The sequence below is a fragment of the Ostrea edulis genome, chromosome 10 (genome assembly GCF_947568905.1).
Source record: "Ostrea edulis chromosome 10, xbOstEdul1.1, whole genome shotgun sequence".
Taxonomy (NCBI): domain Eukaryota; kingdom Metazoa; phylum Mollusca; class Bivalvia; order Ostreida; family Ostreidae; genus Ostrea; species Ostrea edulis.
In genome coordinates, this window is record NC_079173.1 from 20,554,850 (window position 1) to 20,573,152 (window position 18,303).

General features: G+C 35.8%; 1 protein-coding gene across 1 annotated transcript; it reads left to right on the forward strand.

The window, feature by feature from the left end:
• LOC125665502 (kielin/chordin-like protein) lies at nt 1-9,808 on the forward strand. The gene is made up of 8 exons (XM_048898152.2): nt 1-154; nt 1,240-1,395; nt 2,699-2,833; nt 5,247-5,399; nt 6,043-6,189; nt 6,422-6,586; nt 7,382-7,528; nt 9,716-9,808. Exons 1-8 carry the CDS (start codon nt 94-96, stop codon nt 9,748-9,750), a joined length of 999 nt encoding a protein of 332 aa, XP_048754109.2. The 5' UTR covers nt 1-93; the 3' UTR covers nt 9,751-9,808.
• The last annotated feature ends 8,495 nt before the right edge of the window (nt 9,809-18,303 follow it).

Sequence of the window (18,303 nt, forward strand, 5' to 3'; positions counted from 1 at the left end):
AATTATTATCGCCTTTCCGTATGAATCAAACGCGTTTTACTTTACAAAACACACATTTGTGTTTTCTTCTTCTAGGAATCCCGAGTGTCTAAAATGTTGATCTTGGTCTTGTTTGTGAGTTGTGCATTTGTAACATTCTGCAGTGGTGTGTCGTGTAAGTATGTGTGGTTTTCTGTCGTTGTACAGTGTAGTGGGCCCAATCAAATGTCATTATCTAGATTGATACTGTTAATACTGCACAAGTCTTGTACATAAAATATTGTATGAAACACATATCTTTATTTTTCAATTTTAAGTCTTTAAAAGTTGACTTACGAATTCTTTTAAGGTATTCAATGTGTAACTTTATATATTTGTAAGCATTGTATCCTTTTGAAGGGTTCGTCAAATAAAAATTTAATTACTGTTTGATTTATTTCACCTAGAATTGGGAAGAGCATGTTTTATCAAAATATTTTTAAACGAATTTATAAGTATATTTTCATACAAATCTCTTGGTAAAAAGTTACGTGCACTTTCTATTTCTGTAAATATGAAATAGAATTAATGATTTACCGCACATATTTTTAGAAAATTAGATTTTTCTTATTTTTACCATGGGCGAAGTACTCTTCAAAAATCTCAAGTGCGAAAGGTGAAGATAAGATATAGATGCAAAAAGGTCAGCCTCACCTTCATTATTATTTAACAATAAACATTAAACACAAATCATTCAAAATTCTTTCATTATACATTGAATACCTGAAATAAATATACAACTGATTCGATCGATGCGCACGAGTTTGTTCTGCGTATGATCAGTTATAAAATTGAGGCAGGCTATTGACAAACAAGTTGATGTTACAGGGTTTCAACAGTCTCGTTTAAAGTCAGCATTTCGCAAATTCTATTGTCGTTATAATGAATTAGTTTGAGAATACAACCTATCATTGAGTCAAATGCTGTCTGACGTGTTTCATACCGATTAATAGGCACACTGATTTTGACTACGGATTACTCTGTTTACCTGATCAAGACATAGGGCTCACGTCGGGTGTAACCGGTCGACAGGGGGATGCTTACTCCTCCTAGACACCTGATTCCACCTCTGGTATGTCCAGGGATCCATGTTTGCCCAGCTCTTTATTTTGTATTCATTGTAGGAGTTATGAGATTATCCACTGTTCGTTATCTGCACCTTTCAAGTGGATGATTATATGAACATTTACTAATTACATGTGCAACTTTATGCCCCTTCAGATGTACCTCCAAAATCTCCTCTCTTGAGATGTCCGTACGGTAAATATCACAATGACGTAGGAGGTGATCCTATCTGCAGTCTCCTGGGCGTGACCTGTCCGAAGGGATACTTCTGTAGCGGGGATAACAAGAATCAGAACGGATTTTGTTGTAAAAGTGAGTAAAGTGTCGCGTCGGTTGAATTTAAGATGTTTCCATCGGTGAAATGTAGAGAAATGAGAATATCGTGTGAATAGCAACAGCCATTATTCAGAACATGATTTTGAGCTATTACAAAACTAAAAATCTAATAACATTTCTATATGTATCATGGACTTTTTGAAGTGCTTAGAAATTGCACGGTTGTCTATGCTATCTATATGTAGTACTGCATGCACGTTCGTTATAACGGGTATCTAACCCCAACCCCCCAAACCATACACACATTGCTAGCTAGGTTGTTGGTTCCGCGGGTTGTAAAGGAAGTGAAATAAAAATTGAGTTGATCATATTTGATGCAAACTGTGCTGTATTTGAAATATTTTATAAGGCACGGAGATTACCGTTTACTCTTTTAAGTAATACAAGATGTAACTGGCGATGTCTTTCAAATACCCAAATATCACCTGCATTGTATCTGTATAACTACATGTAATATACTAGCAATCCCCAAGATCTGATAAATAAAACATAAGCAGCATAAACAAGGGAATATTGCTTGAGAGCATACCTACTAGAAGCGTTTTGTATAAACCACCAAAGCCTCGGACATCATCGTCGTATTCTCATACACGGGGACAATGATTCCGAACATCATCCAGCTGCTGATATCGAGGTCAAACGAAGATGGAACTATACATTTCATTAATCGTGTCAATGACTGGGGGGGGGGGGGGGGGGGGGGGGGGGGGGGGGGGGCATGAGGAAGGAAAGCAATCACTTTCCAAATTTTTAAATGGCCGCCAATTCAATTCAACTAAATTTTAAAAAAAATCAACCACATTTACTTTATAGGGTAGGGTTCATTTAGGATCCCAAGTCCACTTCCGGCATCAAACCTCATTTCCGACATGGAGCGGTGTTCGGGAACATTTGTACTGACATTCCAACACAGTGATAGCTTGCTCTATCTGTTCCTTTATTCTTCAATATTTTCCAGTTAGTTATATATATAGCATGTGTTGCTTAAATAACGAAAAGTTTGCCTAAATGTAAGTGAAAAAAAAATTGAATATAAAGCACAGAGATACGTCAGCGCCAGCTCGGAACTAAACTTACTAAATCTGTAGAAGCACGTGGCCATAAATGAGTCATCATTTCATTTTTCACGCAAGATTTTAAATGTAAATAACAAAAAAGGCACGCTATAGTTTTTCTAATATTTCAAAATATTATGGAATATTGCACCGTTGTACACACCATGATTATTAGAAGCTAAATATATCGCTATCAATATGTGGTATTGTATTTTACCCTATAGCTCATAACCCTTGCATCACCGGGAACCCCTACAATGTCAGGGGCGATGCCCCTCCTTGCCGTAAAGGGAATTTCCGATGTCCTATTGGGTACTCCTGCGTTGGAACGGCGATTTCTTCATCAGTTTGCTGTCCAGGTAGGAAAACGTAGATATACAAAATTTACATTACTTGTAATTTATTACTAACACGTATACATATGTATCACCGCACTTTAAGACAAATGTAAATTTCAGTCTCATGCATGATATATAATTCATATACATTTCATTTAATTAAAGGGAAAGGCAACCCTAACCACATTGTTGCTTTTATGAATTAAATTAAATTATGGTAGATGTGATGGCATAGGTGTTTGCAAAAATCTTTATAAATTACACTTTATGCATGATAAAAATATATCTTTCAGAGGAATTTTATTCATTGGATAAAATAAAAAAAACATTGGTAAATTATCTTCATAGTGAAAAAGTTTATATTTTCCATATACCAATTACTAAGTATGTTGTCAAGGGCAATAACTCCTACTCTGGTATACCATCTACTGTACATGCATGTCAATCATACAATCGTTTCCCGAATATCCACAATTAATTTATACATATTTATATAGTAGTAATTTTTCTAAACTGTTGACATCAAAATTTTGTCATTTTAACAAGTTTTATCTATTATTTTTTTATTGTTCTGTTTTACTAAAATCTGTGATTTGCTGGTGTTGACCTATATCCTTCTGTTTTTATACGCCCGTCGAAGACGGGACGTATTATGGTATGGCGTCGTCCGTCTGTCCGGACCTTGTGGGCAGGATACAGACTGAACCATAAGCCCTAGGGCTTTACAACTTGGTACATTTGATCACCATGATGAGAGGAAGATGCCTATTATTTTTCAAGGTGAGAGATCAAAGGTCAAGGTCGGTAGTATCACTTATTAGGAAAACCTTGTGGGCAGGATACAAACCGAACTGTAAGCTCCAGGATATTATAACTTGGTGTATTTGATCATCATGATGAGAGGAAGGTGCTTATTGTTTTTCAAGGTCAAAGGTCAAGGTCGTAGTATCACTTATTAGGAAAACTTTGTGGGCAGGATACAAACCGAACCGTAAGCTCCAGGATATTATAACTTGGTATATTTGATCACCATGATGAGAGGAAGATGCCTATTGTTTTTCAAGGTCAAAGGTCAAGGTCGTAGTATCACTTTTTAGGAAAACCTTTTGGGCAGGATACAAACCGAACCGTAAGCTCCAGGATATTATAACTTGGTATATTTGATCATCATGATGAGAGGAAGGTGCCTATTGTTTTTCAAGGTCAAAGGTCAAGGTCGTAGTATCACTTATAAGGAAAACCTTGTGGGCAGGATACAAACCGAACCGTAAGCTCCTGGATATTTTAACTTGGTATATTTGATCACCATGATAATGAATTAGCTCACAGAGGCCAGTGCTAACTTCACTAAAATATGAATCCCACTAAAATATGTTTTCCTTGAGCAAAATCTACGGGCGTATTATGCCACGTTGGCGTTGCTCTTGTTGTATGTCTTAAGGGGGCATGAACACACTTTGAGCTGAAAATTTTCAAATTTTATTTTTCCATTTTAAACCGTAAAATGCTTAATTAAGGTATTTCTAATGGTCAGCAAAAATTTGAATGCCAGTTGTCGAGGTACACAGCTCACAATCCTTTGTTGTGTAAACAAGGCACACGGCCCGTGCCTTGTTTTTGTTTACATAGGTTAAATATACTAGTAAAAGTTTCCTTTAAAGCAATTCATCATTTTACAAGTTAATACTGAACACAATAAAATAGTTTTTAGTGCTTGGCACATTCTTTTCGCTTTAAACATGCTATTTTCTATCAAGCAATTTATATGTAATTTAAAACAAAAACATGGCACGATCCTTGTTTACATAGCTACGAATTGTGAACACTGTATCTCACTTGTAACTCAAAAACTGATATTCAAATTTTGGTCAACCATTAGAAATACTTTAGTTACATGTACATATGTAAGCATTGCAAACAGTAGAAATGGAAAAAATAAAATTTTAAAATTTTCAGCTCAAATCGTGTCCATGCCCTTTTTAAAAAGGTGGTATAACATATACAGTCAGTCCGTCAGTCCCTTTTTTGTCAGCACAACTCCTCTGAGACCGCTCAACAGAATTTTTTGAAACTTTTAAAGTTAATAAGGACACTGTGTAGATGTGCTTATTCTCAGGAAATTCTGATTCAATAACTTCTCTGGGAGTTATGCCCCTTTTGAACTTAGAATTTTGAACTCGTCTGTTCTGTTCTTGCAGTATTGCATAGCATTACCATTCATTATGTGAGACATTGTCAAGCAATGTTGGAGTTTAGGGTATGTGAGCTTGCACTTTTTCTCTTTATATAAAGAAAATCTTTTTTTAATTATGATTTTCATCTGATTGACCACCAGTAATGCATAGCATTACATTCACTATTCGAGGTATTGGCAAGCAATGTTGGAGCGTGGAGTATGTGAACTTGCTCAATTTTTCTTTAATTAATTTTGAAGTATCAGATGGAAGGCCCGGACACACAGGCGTGAGATGTTTGGCGGACGGCAGAACGTACCAGGTCGGAGATACCTTCCGAAACAGAGCCGGAGATCGTTGTACCTGTCAGTATTCCGGCAGGTCTACATGTGTGTCCCATCCAATCCCAGCGTGTACGTCAGTTTATCATTTGTTTATTTATTGACCAGTTTATTAAAATGGAGGAAATAAATGAAAATTATTATAACTACTAAATTTATTAAGAATCCCTTTGAATTAAGAAATACCAATGTATAAGCACAATTTCTATTCTTCCTTGACCTTTCTCTGGTTTTAGATTTATATTACATTGTATACTATGTCTATAAGCTCACGTTGTATTTGCTTTTGACTAGTATATAACTACTACTACTAATCCATCCCGTGGGGATCCGGGCTAGAATAGGTCCTCAGTACCCCCTTGCTTGTCGTAAGAGGCGACTAAATGGAGCGGTCCTTCGGATGAGACCGCAAAAACTGAGGTCCCGTGTCACAACAGGTGTGGCACGATAAAGATCCCTCCCTGCTCAAAGGCCATAAGTGACGAGTATAGGCCTAAATTTTGCAGCCCTTCACCGGCAGTGGTGACGTCTCCATATGAATGAAATATTCTCGAGCGGGACGTAAAACAATATTCAATCAATCAATACTACTAATCCACTGGCTCAAATTAGTGATTGTAACACGATAATTGAATGCTCTACAGTGTGTAGTTAAATGGCCTCGTCTAATTGATTACGTCATGAGTACCTATTAATTTGTTTTAATATTTTCCAGCGTCGGTATACTGTAGATACCTGAATAGGCAGTATACGACTGGACAACGATTCGTCGCCGCGGACGGATGCAATGAGTGCAGATGTCGCTCTGACGGGACAGTTCGCTGTACTGATCAGTCCCGATGTCACGTGGATAGTTCATCGTGTAAGAGAGTATCGAGTATTCCACTGCTTCAAATCATACCAAAGATGTTCATAGCAAAACTTCGCTTTCTAATATTTCTATTTCAAACAAAACTTATAAACGGATTTATTAGATTTCAGAGGCCCCCTCCCCGTTTCACCACATTTCTTATGCAAATCGACGTTTGACGATTAATTTTCTGCTATGAAAGAGTGATCACATTTTAAATGATTCTTGATTTTTTTCCGATCAGCACGGTTATATTGCACGTACCACGGAGAGCGATACCTGGCCGGGCGGAATTTCCCGGCGTCTGACGGCTGTAACGAGTGCACCTGTAGAATGGACGCCACATACACCTGCACTTCCAGCCCCTGTCACCGGCGTCAAGATCGCAGAGATGGATCCCCAACGAGTGGCAAGTACTCACACTTCACCAGAGGTTGAACTAATTTAGATTGAACAAACTGTACGAATGTACATCATAGTAGCCACATCGTGCACGATTACCGTGATGCATGGCCAGATATAGAGAATATGCGTTTCCATGCATGTGCCACATTCCATGTCGAACCGGGATCCCTACATCAGTGGTCGAGAGTTCATGTCAAACTCATTTTTAAACAGAATTTCACTCACATCAGAGGCGTGCCACAAATTTATTTTAATATATTCTTTATAAATTTTTATTAATTTTTCATTTTCCTCATCCTGCCAACGCTTAACTTGACACGGGACCTCCGTTTTTCAGGCCATGTTTAATTGTTAATTGAATTAAGCATCGATATCATGTTTTAGTGTACATTGTATTAGCATCTTCGTAATCCAAGTGTCCGATTCGCATACACTTAGTCCTGTGGGGATCCGAGTTATAATAGGTCCTCAGTATTCCTTGCTTGTTGTAAGAGGCGACTAAATGGGGGCGGTCCTTCAGATGAGACCGCAAAAACCGAGGCCCCGTGTCACAGCAGGTGTGGCACGATAAAGATCCCTCCCTGCTAACAATATTCAGTCAATCGCATATACTTATGGGAGTAAAAAAGATTTGGCTTGTGAAGATGGTGTATCAGGGATATTTGGTTTTCAGCGATGAATGGAGGCATATCATAAAACTGCGTAATTAATTAACCGACTGATTAATTCATGTCATCAGTGTGTACTATGGACATAGTTATGAGTCATTCTTTGAATGGATTCTTTTTCTGTTACTCAGGACAGGTGTACTGTACGTATGAGGGAATTCACTACAGCCGTGGCCAGAGCTTCTCCCATTCTGACGGTTGTAATCGCTGTTCGTGTGGACGGGACGGAAGAGTCAACTGCACTACCCGCTCTTGCCGGGCCCCACGCGTCATTGATGGTACATGTACCTCCTTTTATTTTGCTCCTTAATTTTTTGGCAGGATTCAACCCCCCTTACGCCTTTAACTTGACGTTCCTCAAACCATTGTATACGCACAATTTCTATTCTTTCTTGACCTTTATGTGATTATAGATTTATTACATTGTATACTTTGTCTATAAGCTGTATTTGTTTTTGACTAATAACAACTAACTTTGTATAGTTGTTATGGACACATTGAAGATGTGCATGGGTCTTTTTGAAAGTGATCAGACATTTTTGGAAAACTTTACCTGAACTTTGTCATTTATTAATCATGCATTGAATAGACAGTACATATTTTTGTAATCAACTCCTCTTACAGAATTAATTTGACATCCTTCAGACCTTGTAAAGTTGTTATGGAACCATTGAAGATGTATATTTATCGTTTTGGAAGTGATCGGACATTCTTAAAAAAAATCTACATGTAGTTGATCTCTGTTATTTTAAGCATGGTACCTACTTTGTGTAACCAACTCCTCTCACAGCTTTTACTTGACAATGTTCAGACCTTGCACACTATAGTTGTTATAAAAGCATTGAAGATATACATGCAGCATTTTAAAAATGTTTCAGTTTAGTTTCTGTTGTTGTTTTTTTTTTTTTTTTGGTTGTTGTTGAAAAATTCAATATTTGATATGTCTTATTTACAGTAATGTTTTGTATATAGGTTACCTACATCATCTGACTTTATCATAAATGTTTACAAACATCTGACGCATCTCTAGGGCAGACTTCTTAAAACATTACATAATTAATTCTCTACCACAAATACTACAGACACATGCATGTACATCTTCAATGTGTCCATAACAACTGTACAAAGTGTGAGGAATTTCAAGTTAGAGGCGTGAGAGGAGATGATTACACAAAGTACGCCCATCCTCCCACCCACCCGCCCACCATACTACACGTGTAAGCCAGTTTATTCTTATTTCACCTGGATCCATGTGCTCCTGTCTCTATGATAGATAACATCTCTGTTTTGACGCCTACTGAGAAACTAATATGGATTTTGAATAATAAAAGGTGAAGATAAGGAACAGTGATCAATCTAATAACTCCCACAAGCAATTCAAAATAGAGAGTTGGGCAAACACGAACCCCTGGATACACCAGAGGTGAGATCAGGTGCCTAGGATGAGTAAGCATCCCCTGTCGACCGGTCACACCCGCCGTGAGCCCTATATCGTGATCAGGTAAACGGAGTTATCCGTAATCAAAATCAGAGTGCCAAGAACGGCCTAACAATCGGTATGAAACACCAATCTCTATCCAGAGTTATCGTTCCCGCTACGCTCCACTAATACCTCTGTCAACGTCTAAAAAGTTATATCAAAATGTACAAAAACTAACTTAGCATATCGAACTGTAATGATAATATCTGAGCAAATCAAACACTTCTCTGAATTTTTTAAAATCAGAAGATGGTAAATATGAGACACCTGAGCGAATTAGGTTTATATAAATATTCATTCATTCAATAATACTAGTATAATCATGGAATTCGTTATTTTTGTGAACCTACTTTAAGATTTAAAGCATAAAACTTAAACTTATAAAATTATTATCCATGATGCTATAGGTATAGGTAAGTTTTGCCAAGAATCTTGACATTTAGACGTTGACAGAGGTGTTGTTGCGCAGCGCTATACGCCCTCTGGTGAGAGATTGACGAAACACGTCAGACAGCATTTGATCCAATGATACATTATGTAGGTAGTATTGGCAAACTAGATCGTTATAATGAAAGTAAAGAAATTTTATCTTTGCCTGAAAATTTATTTTTGAAAACAGTAAAAGAACCAATGTATAAACATAAATTATGTATTTTCATGTGCATGCAGGTTTTCGGAAGTACATTTATCTAATTGTTGTTAGATGTAAAAGAACATTTAAATATCTGAATACAATATGTACATTTATTAACCCAAAGTATGATAATATTTCATCAACAACACTGGAGTCAATGATGCCTGGTTATGATTATGTAATATTGATGAGTTTCTATAGACATAATCTTTAAATTATACTTCTTTTTGTTAACAATGCCTTCCGGGTCCCTTGATTGGTCAATAAAATATGTTGTATCTTGTATCTTAAAGCAACCCATGCCTGTTTATGGATTGATTTTTTCAGTTTAGTTTTTTCTTTTCTTTTCAGATCACGGCCATGGACATGGACATAGCCATAAATGAAGGAATATTTTTATTTAAAAAATTAAATCATTATAGAAATAAATATTTGCTACAGTCACTACTGTTCATTTAGTTGCTGCTTTAACTCAAACACTACAGACATAGAAAGGATTCACCTTGAATTTTGTAATATTTAAAATCAGTCTCCTTCATTTACAACAATCCACTCCTGATATATAATAAACCCGGTCTGTTCAACTCCTGATACAAGATGAGTTTGGCAGATTCTGCTCCTGACTTCTGATACTATATGAGTTTGGCCAGTTCTATTCCTGACTTCTGATAGAAGATGACCTTGGTCGGTTCTATTCCTGACTTCTGATAAAAGATGACCTTGGTCGAACCGACCAATTCTGATACAAGATAAGTTTGACCAGTTCTGCTCCTGACTTCTGATACAAGATGACCTTAGTCGGTTCTATTCCTGACTCCTGATACTAGATGACCTTGGTCGGTTCTATTCCTGACTTCTGATAGAAGACGACCTTGGTCGGTTCTATTTCTGACTTTTGATACAAGATGACCTTGGTCGGTTCTATTCCTGACTTCTGATAGAAGATGACCTTGGTCGGTTCTATTTCTGACTTTTGATACAAGATGACCTTGGTCGGTTCTATTCCTGACTTCTGATAGAAGATGACCTTGGTCGGTTCTATTTCTGACTTCTGACACTAGATGAGATTGGCCGGTTCTATTTCTGATACAAGATGAGATTGGCCGGTTCTATTTCTGATACAAGATGAGTTTGGCCGGTTCTATTTCTGATACAAGATGACGTTGGTCGGTTCTATTCCTGACTTCTGATACAAGATGACATTGGCCGGTTCTATTCCAGATTTCTGAATCAAGATGACTTTGGCCAGTTCTATTTCTGATACAACATGAGTTTGGCCGGTTCTATTTCTGACACAAGATGAGCTTGGCCGGTTCTATTTCTGATGCAAGATGAGTTTGGCCGGTTCTATTTCTGATACAAGATGAGCTTGGCTGGTTCTATTTCTGATACAAGATGAGTTTGGCCGGTTCTATTTCTGATACAAGATGAGTTTAGCCGGTTCTATTTCTGATACAAGATGAGCTTGGCCGGTTCTATTTCTGATGCAAGATGAGTTTGGCCGGTTCTATTTCTGATACAAGATGAGCTTGGCCGGTTCTATTTCTGATGCAAGATGAGTTTGGCTGGTTCTATTTCTGATACAAGATGAGCTTGGCCGGTTCTATTTCTGATACAAGATGAGCTTGGCCGGTTCTATTTCTGATACAAGATGAGTTTGGTCGGTTCTATTTCTGATACAAGATGAGCTTGGCCGGTTCTATTTCTGATACAAGATAAGTTTGGCCGGTTCTGTTTCTGATACAAGATGAGATTGGCCGGTTCTATTTCTGATACAAGATGAGTTTGGCCGGTTCTATTTCAGATTCCTTATACTAACGTTCTTTATGAAAAGGTACCCCTACAAGTAAGAGCCTTGGTTAAAGTCCATACGCTCATATGTCGTAGAAAAAAATCCTTTAAATCTTACGCCTGGAAAGTAATCCTTTTCAAAATCCCATCAAAATCAAGAAAAAAGATGGATCACATATGGCACGCTGTTTTTGGCTATATTTAGCTCTAAAACTTCATAGTTATTTCGGATTTCAAACATTTTGGTTGAGCATCACTGAAGAGACATTATTTGTTGAAATGTGCATCTGGTGCATCAAAATTGGTACCGTATAAGTTTTACATTATGACCCCTGGGTCGAGGCCTCTGCTGGTGGACTGTTAGTCGCCGAGGGTCTCTACAGCCCAGTAGCTAAGTACTTCGTTACTAGCTTGAAAATACGGATGTATATTTAATTGCTGTTATAAAATTTAGAAATTCATTTCAAAATTAAGGATTATCTCCCTCATGCATAGCTCTTATCCTTGGACGAATTTGGCTCCACTTTTTTGGCACGCTGTTTTTGGCTATATTTAGCTCTAAAACTTCATAGTTATTTCGGATTTCAAACATTTCGGTTGAGCATCACTGAAGAGACATTATTTGTCGAAATGCGCATCTGGTGCATCAAAATTGGTACCGTATAAGTTTTACATATATGAACGGTTGGTTGGTTGTACATGTATAATGTTTAACGTCCCTCTCGAGAAAGTTTTGCTCATATGGAGACGTCACCATCGCCGGTGAAGGGCTGCAAAATTTAGGCCTATGCTCGGCGTTTACGGCCTTTGAGGAAGAAGGGATCCTTATCGTGCCACACCTGCTGTAACACGGGGCCTCGGTTTTTGGAGTCTCATCCGAAGGATCGCCCCAGTTAGTCGCCTTTTACGACAAGTGAAGGGTACTGGGGACTTATTCTAACCCGGATCCTCACGTGATTATTTGTGAAGGATAAGAATAATCACAAAATCTTTCACTGGGCACATTTTTCAAAAGATTAGAGGACAGAGTTCCAAGAATAATAAAGACATAGATTGTTTACTAGATACTTTAAATGATGACTTACATGGCTTTTATCGCTGGAGTTATCAATGATTCACAAATATTTTTTGCTAGAAACGGAATTTGAGCAAATAAGAAAGTCGGGCCGAGTCAATGATCGTTTAACGTCCCGATCGAGAATTTCTCACTCATACCCTCATATGTGTTTTCGAATGAAAATAAAAAGACGCCAGTTTTATGGACGTAAGATACATATTGAGCATGTTCAAATCTACTTCATGCATATCGCCTCTGGACGCTATAGGATTTGATCACGTAAAATGGATGTATATTACGTTAGTTTTTTTTCCTCTTCAAAAAAATACTTAGTTTCCCCTAACGATATCGTTTATTGAAAAGTGCGAGATACACATATGAGTTGTCTCTCTTTAAACACGGTTATAGATATTAAATATACTAAACTTTAGTTTCGTGGTCCATATCGCACAACGGATACTTAAAACAGAAAACAAGTGGTGATATTGGCTGAGACATATATTATTGTCTGATGCTGCATTTTTTATTATTGCTGTAAACTTTCTGTCTTTCATGTATAGTACAATAGTATGTCGTCCTTTGACGTTAATGGCGTCGATGGGTACAGTGTTAGAACAGCAGTTCGTATCGTGCATTGCTCCACCCTCCCTGTCCTCGAATGAAAAATAAATGAAACGAAAAGTAAATATTTCGGTTTGTTAGTTTTTGTTCTTTGTTTTTCAATTTTTTGGAGATGAATTTCCTAAGTCATCGGACACAGCGCATGGATATATTGCAAGGGACTTTTGTGTGAGCCGCATCACATCTTCTTCTCTCTTTGATACATATAACAGACATTTGATAGAATACATCCACTTAAACATATAATCCTACATTCAAAATGCAATTCTGATTCAGAATTTTTTTTTATAGGTTTAATCATCTTATTTATCTTTAGATTTCAGTGAATCCAGCATTTGCTGGTCAACCTGTGTGAATTTTTTCTCAATATTTTGATGATTTTATAGTAACCAGATCAGAATTTAACTTTTTAGTTTGATATCTGTTGTATCCCCTTTTTTCAATCTAGATATGAAATTTTCAAACTAATATGTACTGTGAAATACGTGTACTATTAAAATATGCACAATGATGAATACCTGTACGATTAAAACACGTTAATTTCGACGCGTAGACCATAACGAAAATAGTAATGCAGTAAACAGATTTTGATGAATACATTTAAGATTAACACATGTTTTACAATACCTGTATGATTAACACATGTTTTACAATATGTGTAAGATTAACGAATGTTCTACAATATCTGTAAGATTAACGAATGTTCTACAATATGTGTAAGATTAACGAATGTTCTACAATACGTGTAAGATTAATATATGTTCTACAATACGTGTATGATTAACAGATGTTCTATAATACGTTCAAGATTAACACATGTTCTACAATACGTGTATGATTAACAGATGTTCTATAATACATGTATGATTAACAGATGTTCTATAATACGTGCAAGATTAATATATGTTCTACAGTATATGTAAGATTAACAGATGTTCTACAATACGTGTAAGATTAACAGATGTTATACAATACGTGTAAGATTAACAGATGTTCTACAATACGTGTAAGATTAACACATGTTTTACAATGCGTGTAAGATTAACACGTGTATGTAAGATTAATACGTGTATGATTAACAGATGTTCTATAATACATGCAAGATTAATATATGTTCTACAATACGTGTATGATTAACAGATGTTCTATAATACGTGTAAGATTAACACATCTTCTACAATACATGTATGATTAACAGATGTTACACAATGCGTCTAAGATTAACACATCTGTAAGATTAACACATTTTCTATAATACGTGTATGATTAACAGATGTTCTACAATACATGTATGATTAACAGATGTTCTATAATACATGTATGATTAACAGATGTTCTATAATACGTGCAAGATTAATATATGTTCTACAGTATATGTAAGATTAACAGATGTTCTACAATACATGTATGATTAACAGATGTTACACAATGCTTCTAAGATTAACAGATGTTCCATAATACGTGCAAGATTAATATATGTTCTACAGTATATGTAAGATTAACACATGTTCTACAATACGTGTAAGATTAACACATGTTCTGCAATGCGTGTAAGATTAACACATGTTCTACAATATGTGTAAGATTAACACATCTGTACGATTAACACATGTTCTACAATGCGTGTAAAATTAACATATGTTCTACAATACGTGTAAGATTAACAGATGTTCTAAAAGGCGTATAAGATAACACATGTTCTACAATACATGTCAGATTAACACATGTTCTACAATACATGTAGATTAACAGATGTTATACAATGCGTGTAAGATTAACACATGTTCTACAATACGTGTAAGATTAACACATGTTCTACAATGCATGTATGATTAACAGATGTTATACAATGCGTCTAAGATTAACACATGTTCTACAATGCGTGTAAGATTAACACATGTTCTACATTACGTGTAAGATTAACACATGTTCTACAATACGTGTATGATTAACAGATGTTCTACAATACGTGTAAGATTAACACATGTTCTACAATACGTGTAAGATTAACACATGTTCAACAATACATGTATGATTAACAGATGTTCTACAATGCGTGTAAGATTAACACATGTTCAACAATACATGTATGATTAACACATGTTCTACAATGCGTGTAAGATTAACACATGTTCAACAATGCATGTATGATTAACAGATGTTCTACAATGCGTGTAAGATTAACACATGTTCTACAATACGTGTAAGATTAACACATGTTCTACAATGCGTGTAAGATTAACACATGTTCAACAATACATGTATGATTAACAGATGTTCTACAATGCGTGTAAGATTAACACATGTTCAACAATACATGTATGATTAACAGATGTTCTACAATACGTGTAAGATTAACACATGTTCTACAATACGTGTATGATTAACACATGTTCTACAATACATGTCAGATTAACACATGTTCTACAATACATGTAGATTAACAGATGTTATACAATGCGTGTAAGATTAACACATGTTCTACAATACGTGTAAGATTAACACATGTTCTACAATGCATGTATGATTAACAGATGTTATACAATGCGTCTAAGATTAACACATGTTCTACAATGCGTGTAAGATTAACACATGTTCTACATTACGTGTAAGATTAACACATGTTCTACAATACGTGTATGATTAACAGATGTTCTACAATACGTGTAAGATTAACACATGTTCTACAATACGTGTAAGATTAACACATGTTCAACAATACATGTATGATTAACAGATGTTCTACAATGCGTGTAAGATTAACACATGTTCAACAATACATGTATGATTAACAGATGTTCTACAATGCGTGTAAGATTAACACATGTTCAACAATACATGTATGATTAACAGATGTTCTACAATGCGTGTAAGATTAACACATGTTCTACAATACGTGTAAGATTAACACATGTTCTACAATACATGTATGATTAACAGATGTTCTACAATGCGTGTAAGATTAACACATGTTCAACAATACATGTATGATTAACAGATGTTCTACAATGCGTGTAAGATTAACACATGTTCTACAATACGTGTAAGATTAACACATGTTCTACAATGCGTGTAAGATTAACACATGTTCAACAATACATGTATGATTAACAGATGTTCTACAATGCGTGTAAGATTAACACATGTTCAACAATACATGTATGATTAACAGATGTTCTACAATACGTGTAAGATTAACACATGTTCCACAATACGTGTATGATTAACACATGTTCTACAATACGTGTAAGATTAACACATGTTCTACAATGCGTGTAAGATTAACACATGTTCTACAATACGTGTAAGATTAACACATGTTCTACAATACGTGTAAGATTAACACATGTTCTACAATGCGTGTAAGATTAACACATGTTCTACAATGCGTGTAAGATTAACAGATGTTCTACAATACGTGTAAGATTAACACATGTTCTACAATGCGTGTAAGATTAACACATGTTCTACAATACGTGTAAGATTAACACATGTTCTACAATACGTGTAAGATTAACACATGTTCTACAATACGTGTAAGATTAACACATGTTCTACAATACGTGTAAGATTAACATGGGTGTGTTCAAGTTCATAACAGTGCTACACAGTTGAAAGAACAACAAACTTTAATTCGTTTGGTGCGTTCCTCTAACTTAGCAGGTACGCTAGCTGATACGAATTTGAACACAGTCCTGACTTCAACGGTCGAGTTCAGTTAGAGTCACGGGAGTTACGGGGCTTTCTTTCGATACGGACACACGTTTTCGAGTTGTCACATCGCGTTTTGGGCGAAAATGATTATTCGTGTGGTAAGTACCTAAGGTTTATCATTTGCATCATGTGCATGTGTTTTATCAACTTTTCTTATTTCTATCATTCTCCACCTTTCAAGCATGTGGTGTGGTTAATCCACATTCACCACCCACTCTGACAATATTCACACACAAACAGTTCTACATGCATAAAATTTCAGTACAGGTAATACTAAAGATAAATACTAACCTTAAGGACAATTTAAAAGCGTATTGATATTGAAACTGAAATATGGAACTCCTCCCTTACTTCCCAGAGGCAAGGAACTTTCCAATCACTTCATGTCAATGAACTTGCAGAGCTAGGGAATGGCTCTCCCAGAGCGGAGACAGCTAATATTACATCATATTATGATATCTATCTTGTATTAAGCCAAGTTTGAGATGGTTACATAATTTTCTTCAATGATGTCCAGATATGAAGGTTAGATAACTAAGAGTTTACAAACAGCCAGGGTAAAATGTTCAACAAAATTGGTTATAGAGAACTGGATAAAACTCTCTCACACAATGATTTTAAAGGAAGACCACATGCAATCCATAACACCGACAAGAATGGATTGTCTAAAGTGTGTTTGGTTCGCGTATATACATGTAAGTACAAATGATACATGTATATATGAATTTGTTTAGGCTACATGTACAATTTCGCAGTATGATAGATTATTTATGACAGGTTCATTACATAGCCAAAAGATGGTAATTAAGGTCATGCATGTCAAAACTATGCTGACTAAGAGAGAGAGAGAGAGAGAGAGAGAGAGAGAGAGAGAGAGAGAGAGAGAGAGAGCTAGGTGTGAAAGTTTTTGATATGATTGTACTTGTAGAATTAGTTTATCATCTATTTCTGAAGTTTGCCGACTGTTCGTACACACTTACCTCATTTATAAAAGTCAAAAAACACGTGCAAATATGATGGACATTTTTGTGGGAAGAGGTCCAAACATCTTTATTTATGGTTGTTAAACAGAGTTTTATCAAAGTACAGTATATCTATATATAATATAATCTACATATATGAAATCCAAATTGATTTTTTTCTTGCCAGAAGATTAGCTACAAAGATTTACATGCTAATGATGTCAATGATAATGTAAAATTGTCTGTAAATTACGTTATCTTCAAAACTTGTCTGTGACCAATATAATACAGAATTCATTAACATTTTACAATGCATACATTTGTCTTCGACACAAAGTCTGCGACAAATCAGTTTGCAGTCTTCATTTAAAAGCACATGATGACATTTTTCTGTGCAATATCTCCGCTATATGTGTTAAGTGCAAGAACTTCAATCACGCTCTCTTATCGTGCATCCGGTATTTTCCCGCCAAAACGTCAATTATTTGAATTTGAACATGCGAACGGAAACACCACTAATTTTGAAAGCGCTAAAATATTCGGTATGGGTGGTTACGTAATAATGTTGATAAACAGTTTGGATTGCTATCACTCGCCTAATCAGTAAAGTATTCATTGTTTTTACGCTGTTTTTTTATAAAGCATACGTTTGATTGTATTAGAAAGGCATGGATCGCATTTTCAAGAAATTATGGATTTGGGATACCTACTACAGACTATCATAGTTATGTAACTGCTTCTATCGATCAAACAAATATATAGTACGATTTTTGGATTGGAAAAATCAAGATTAA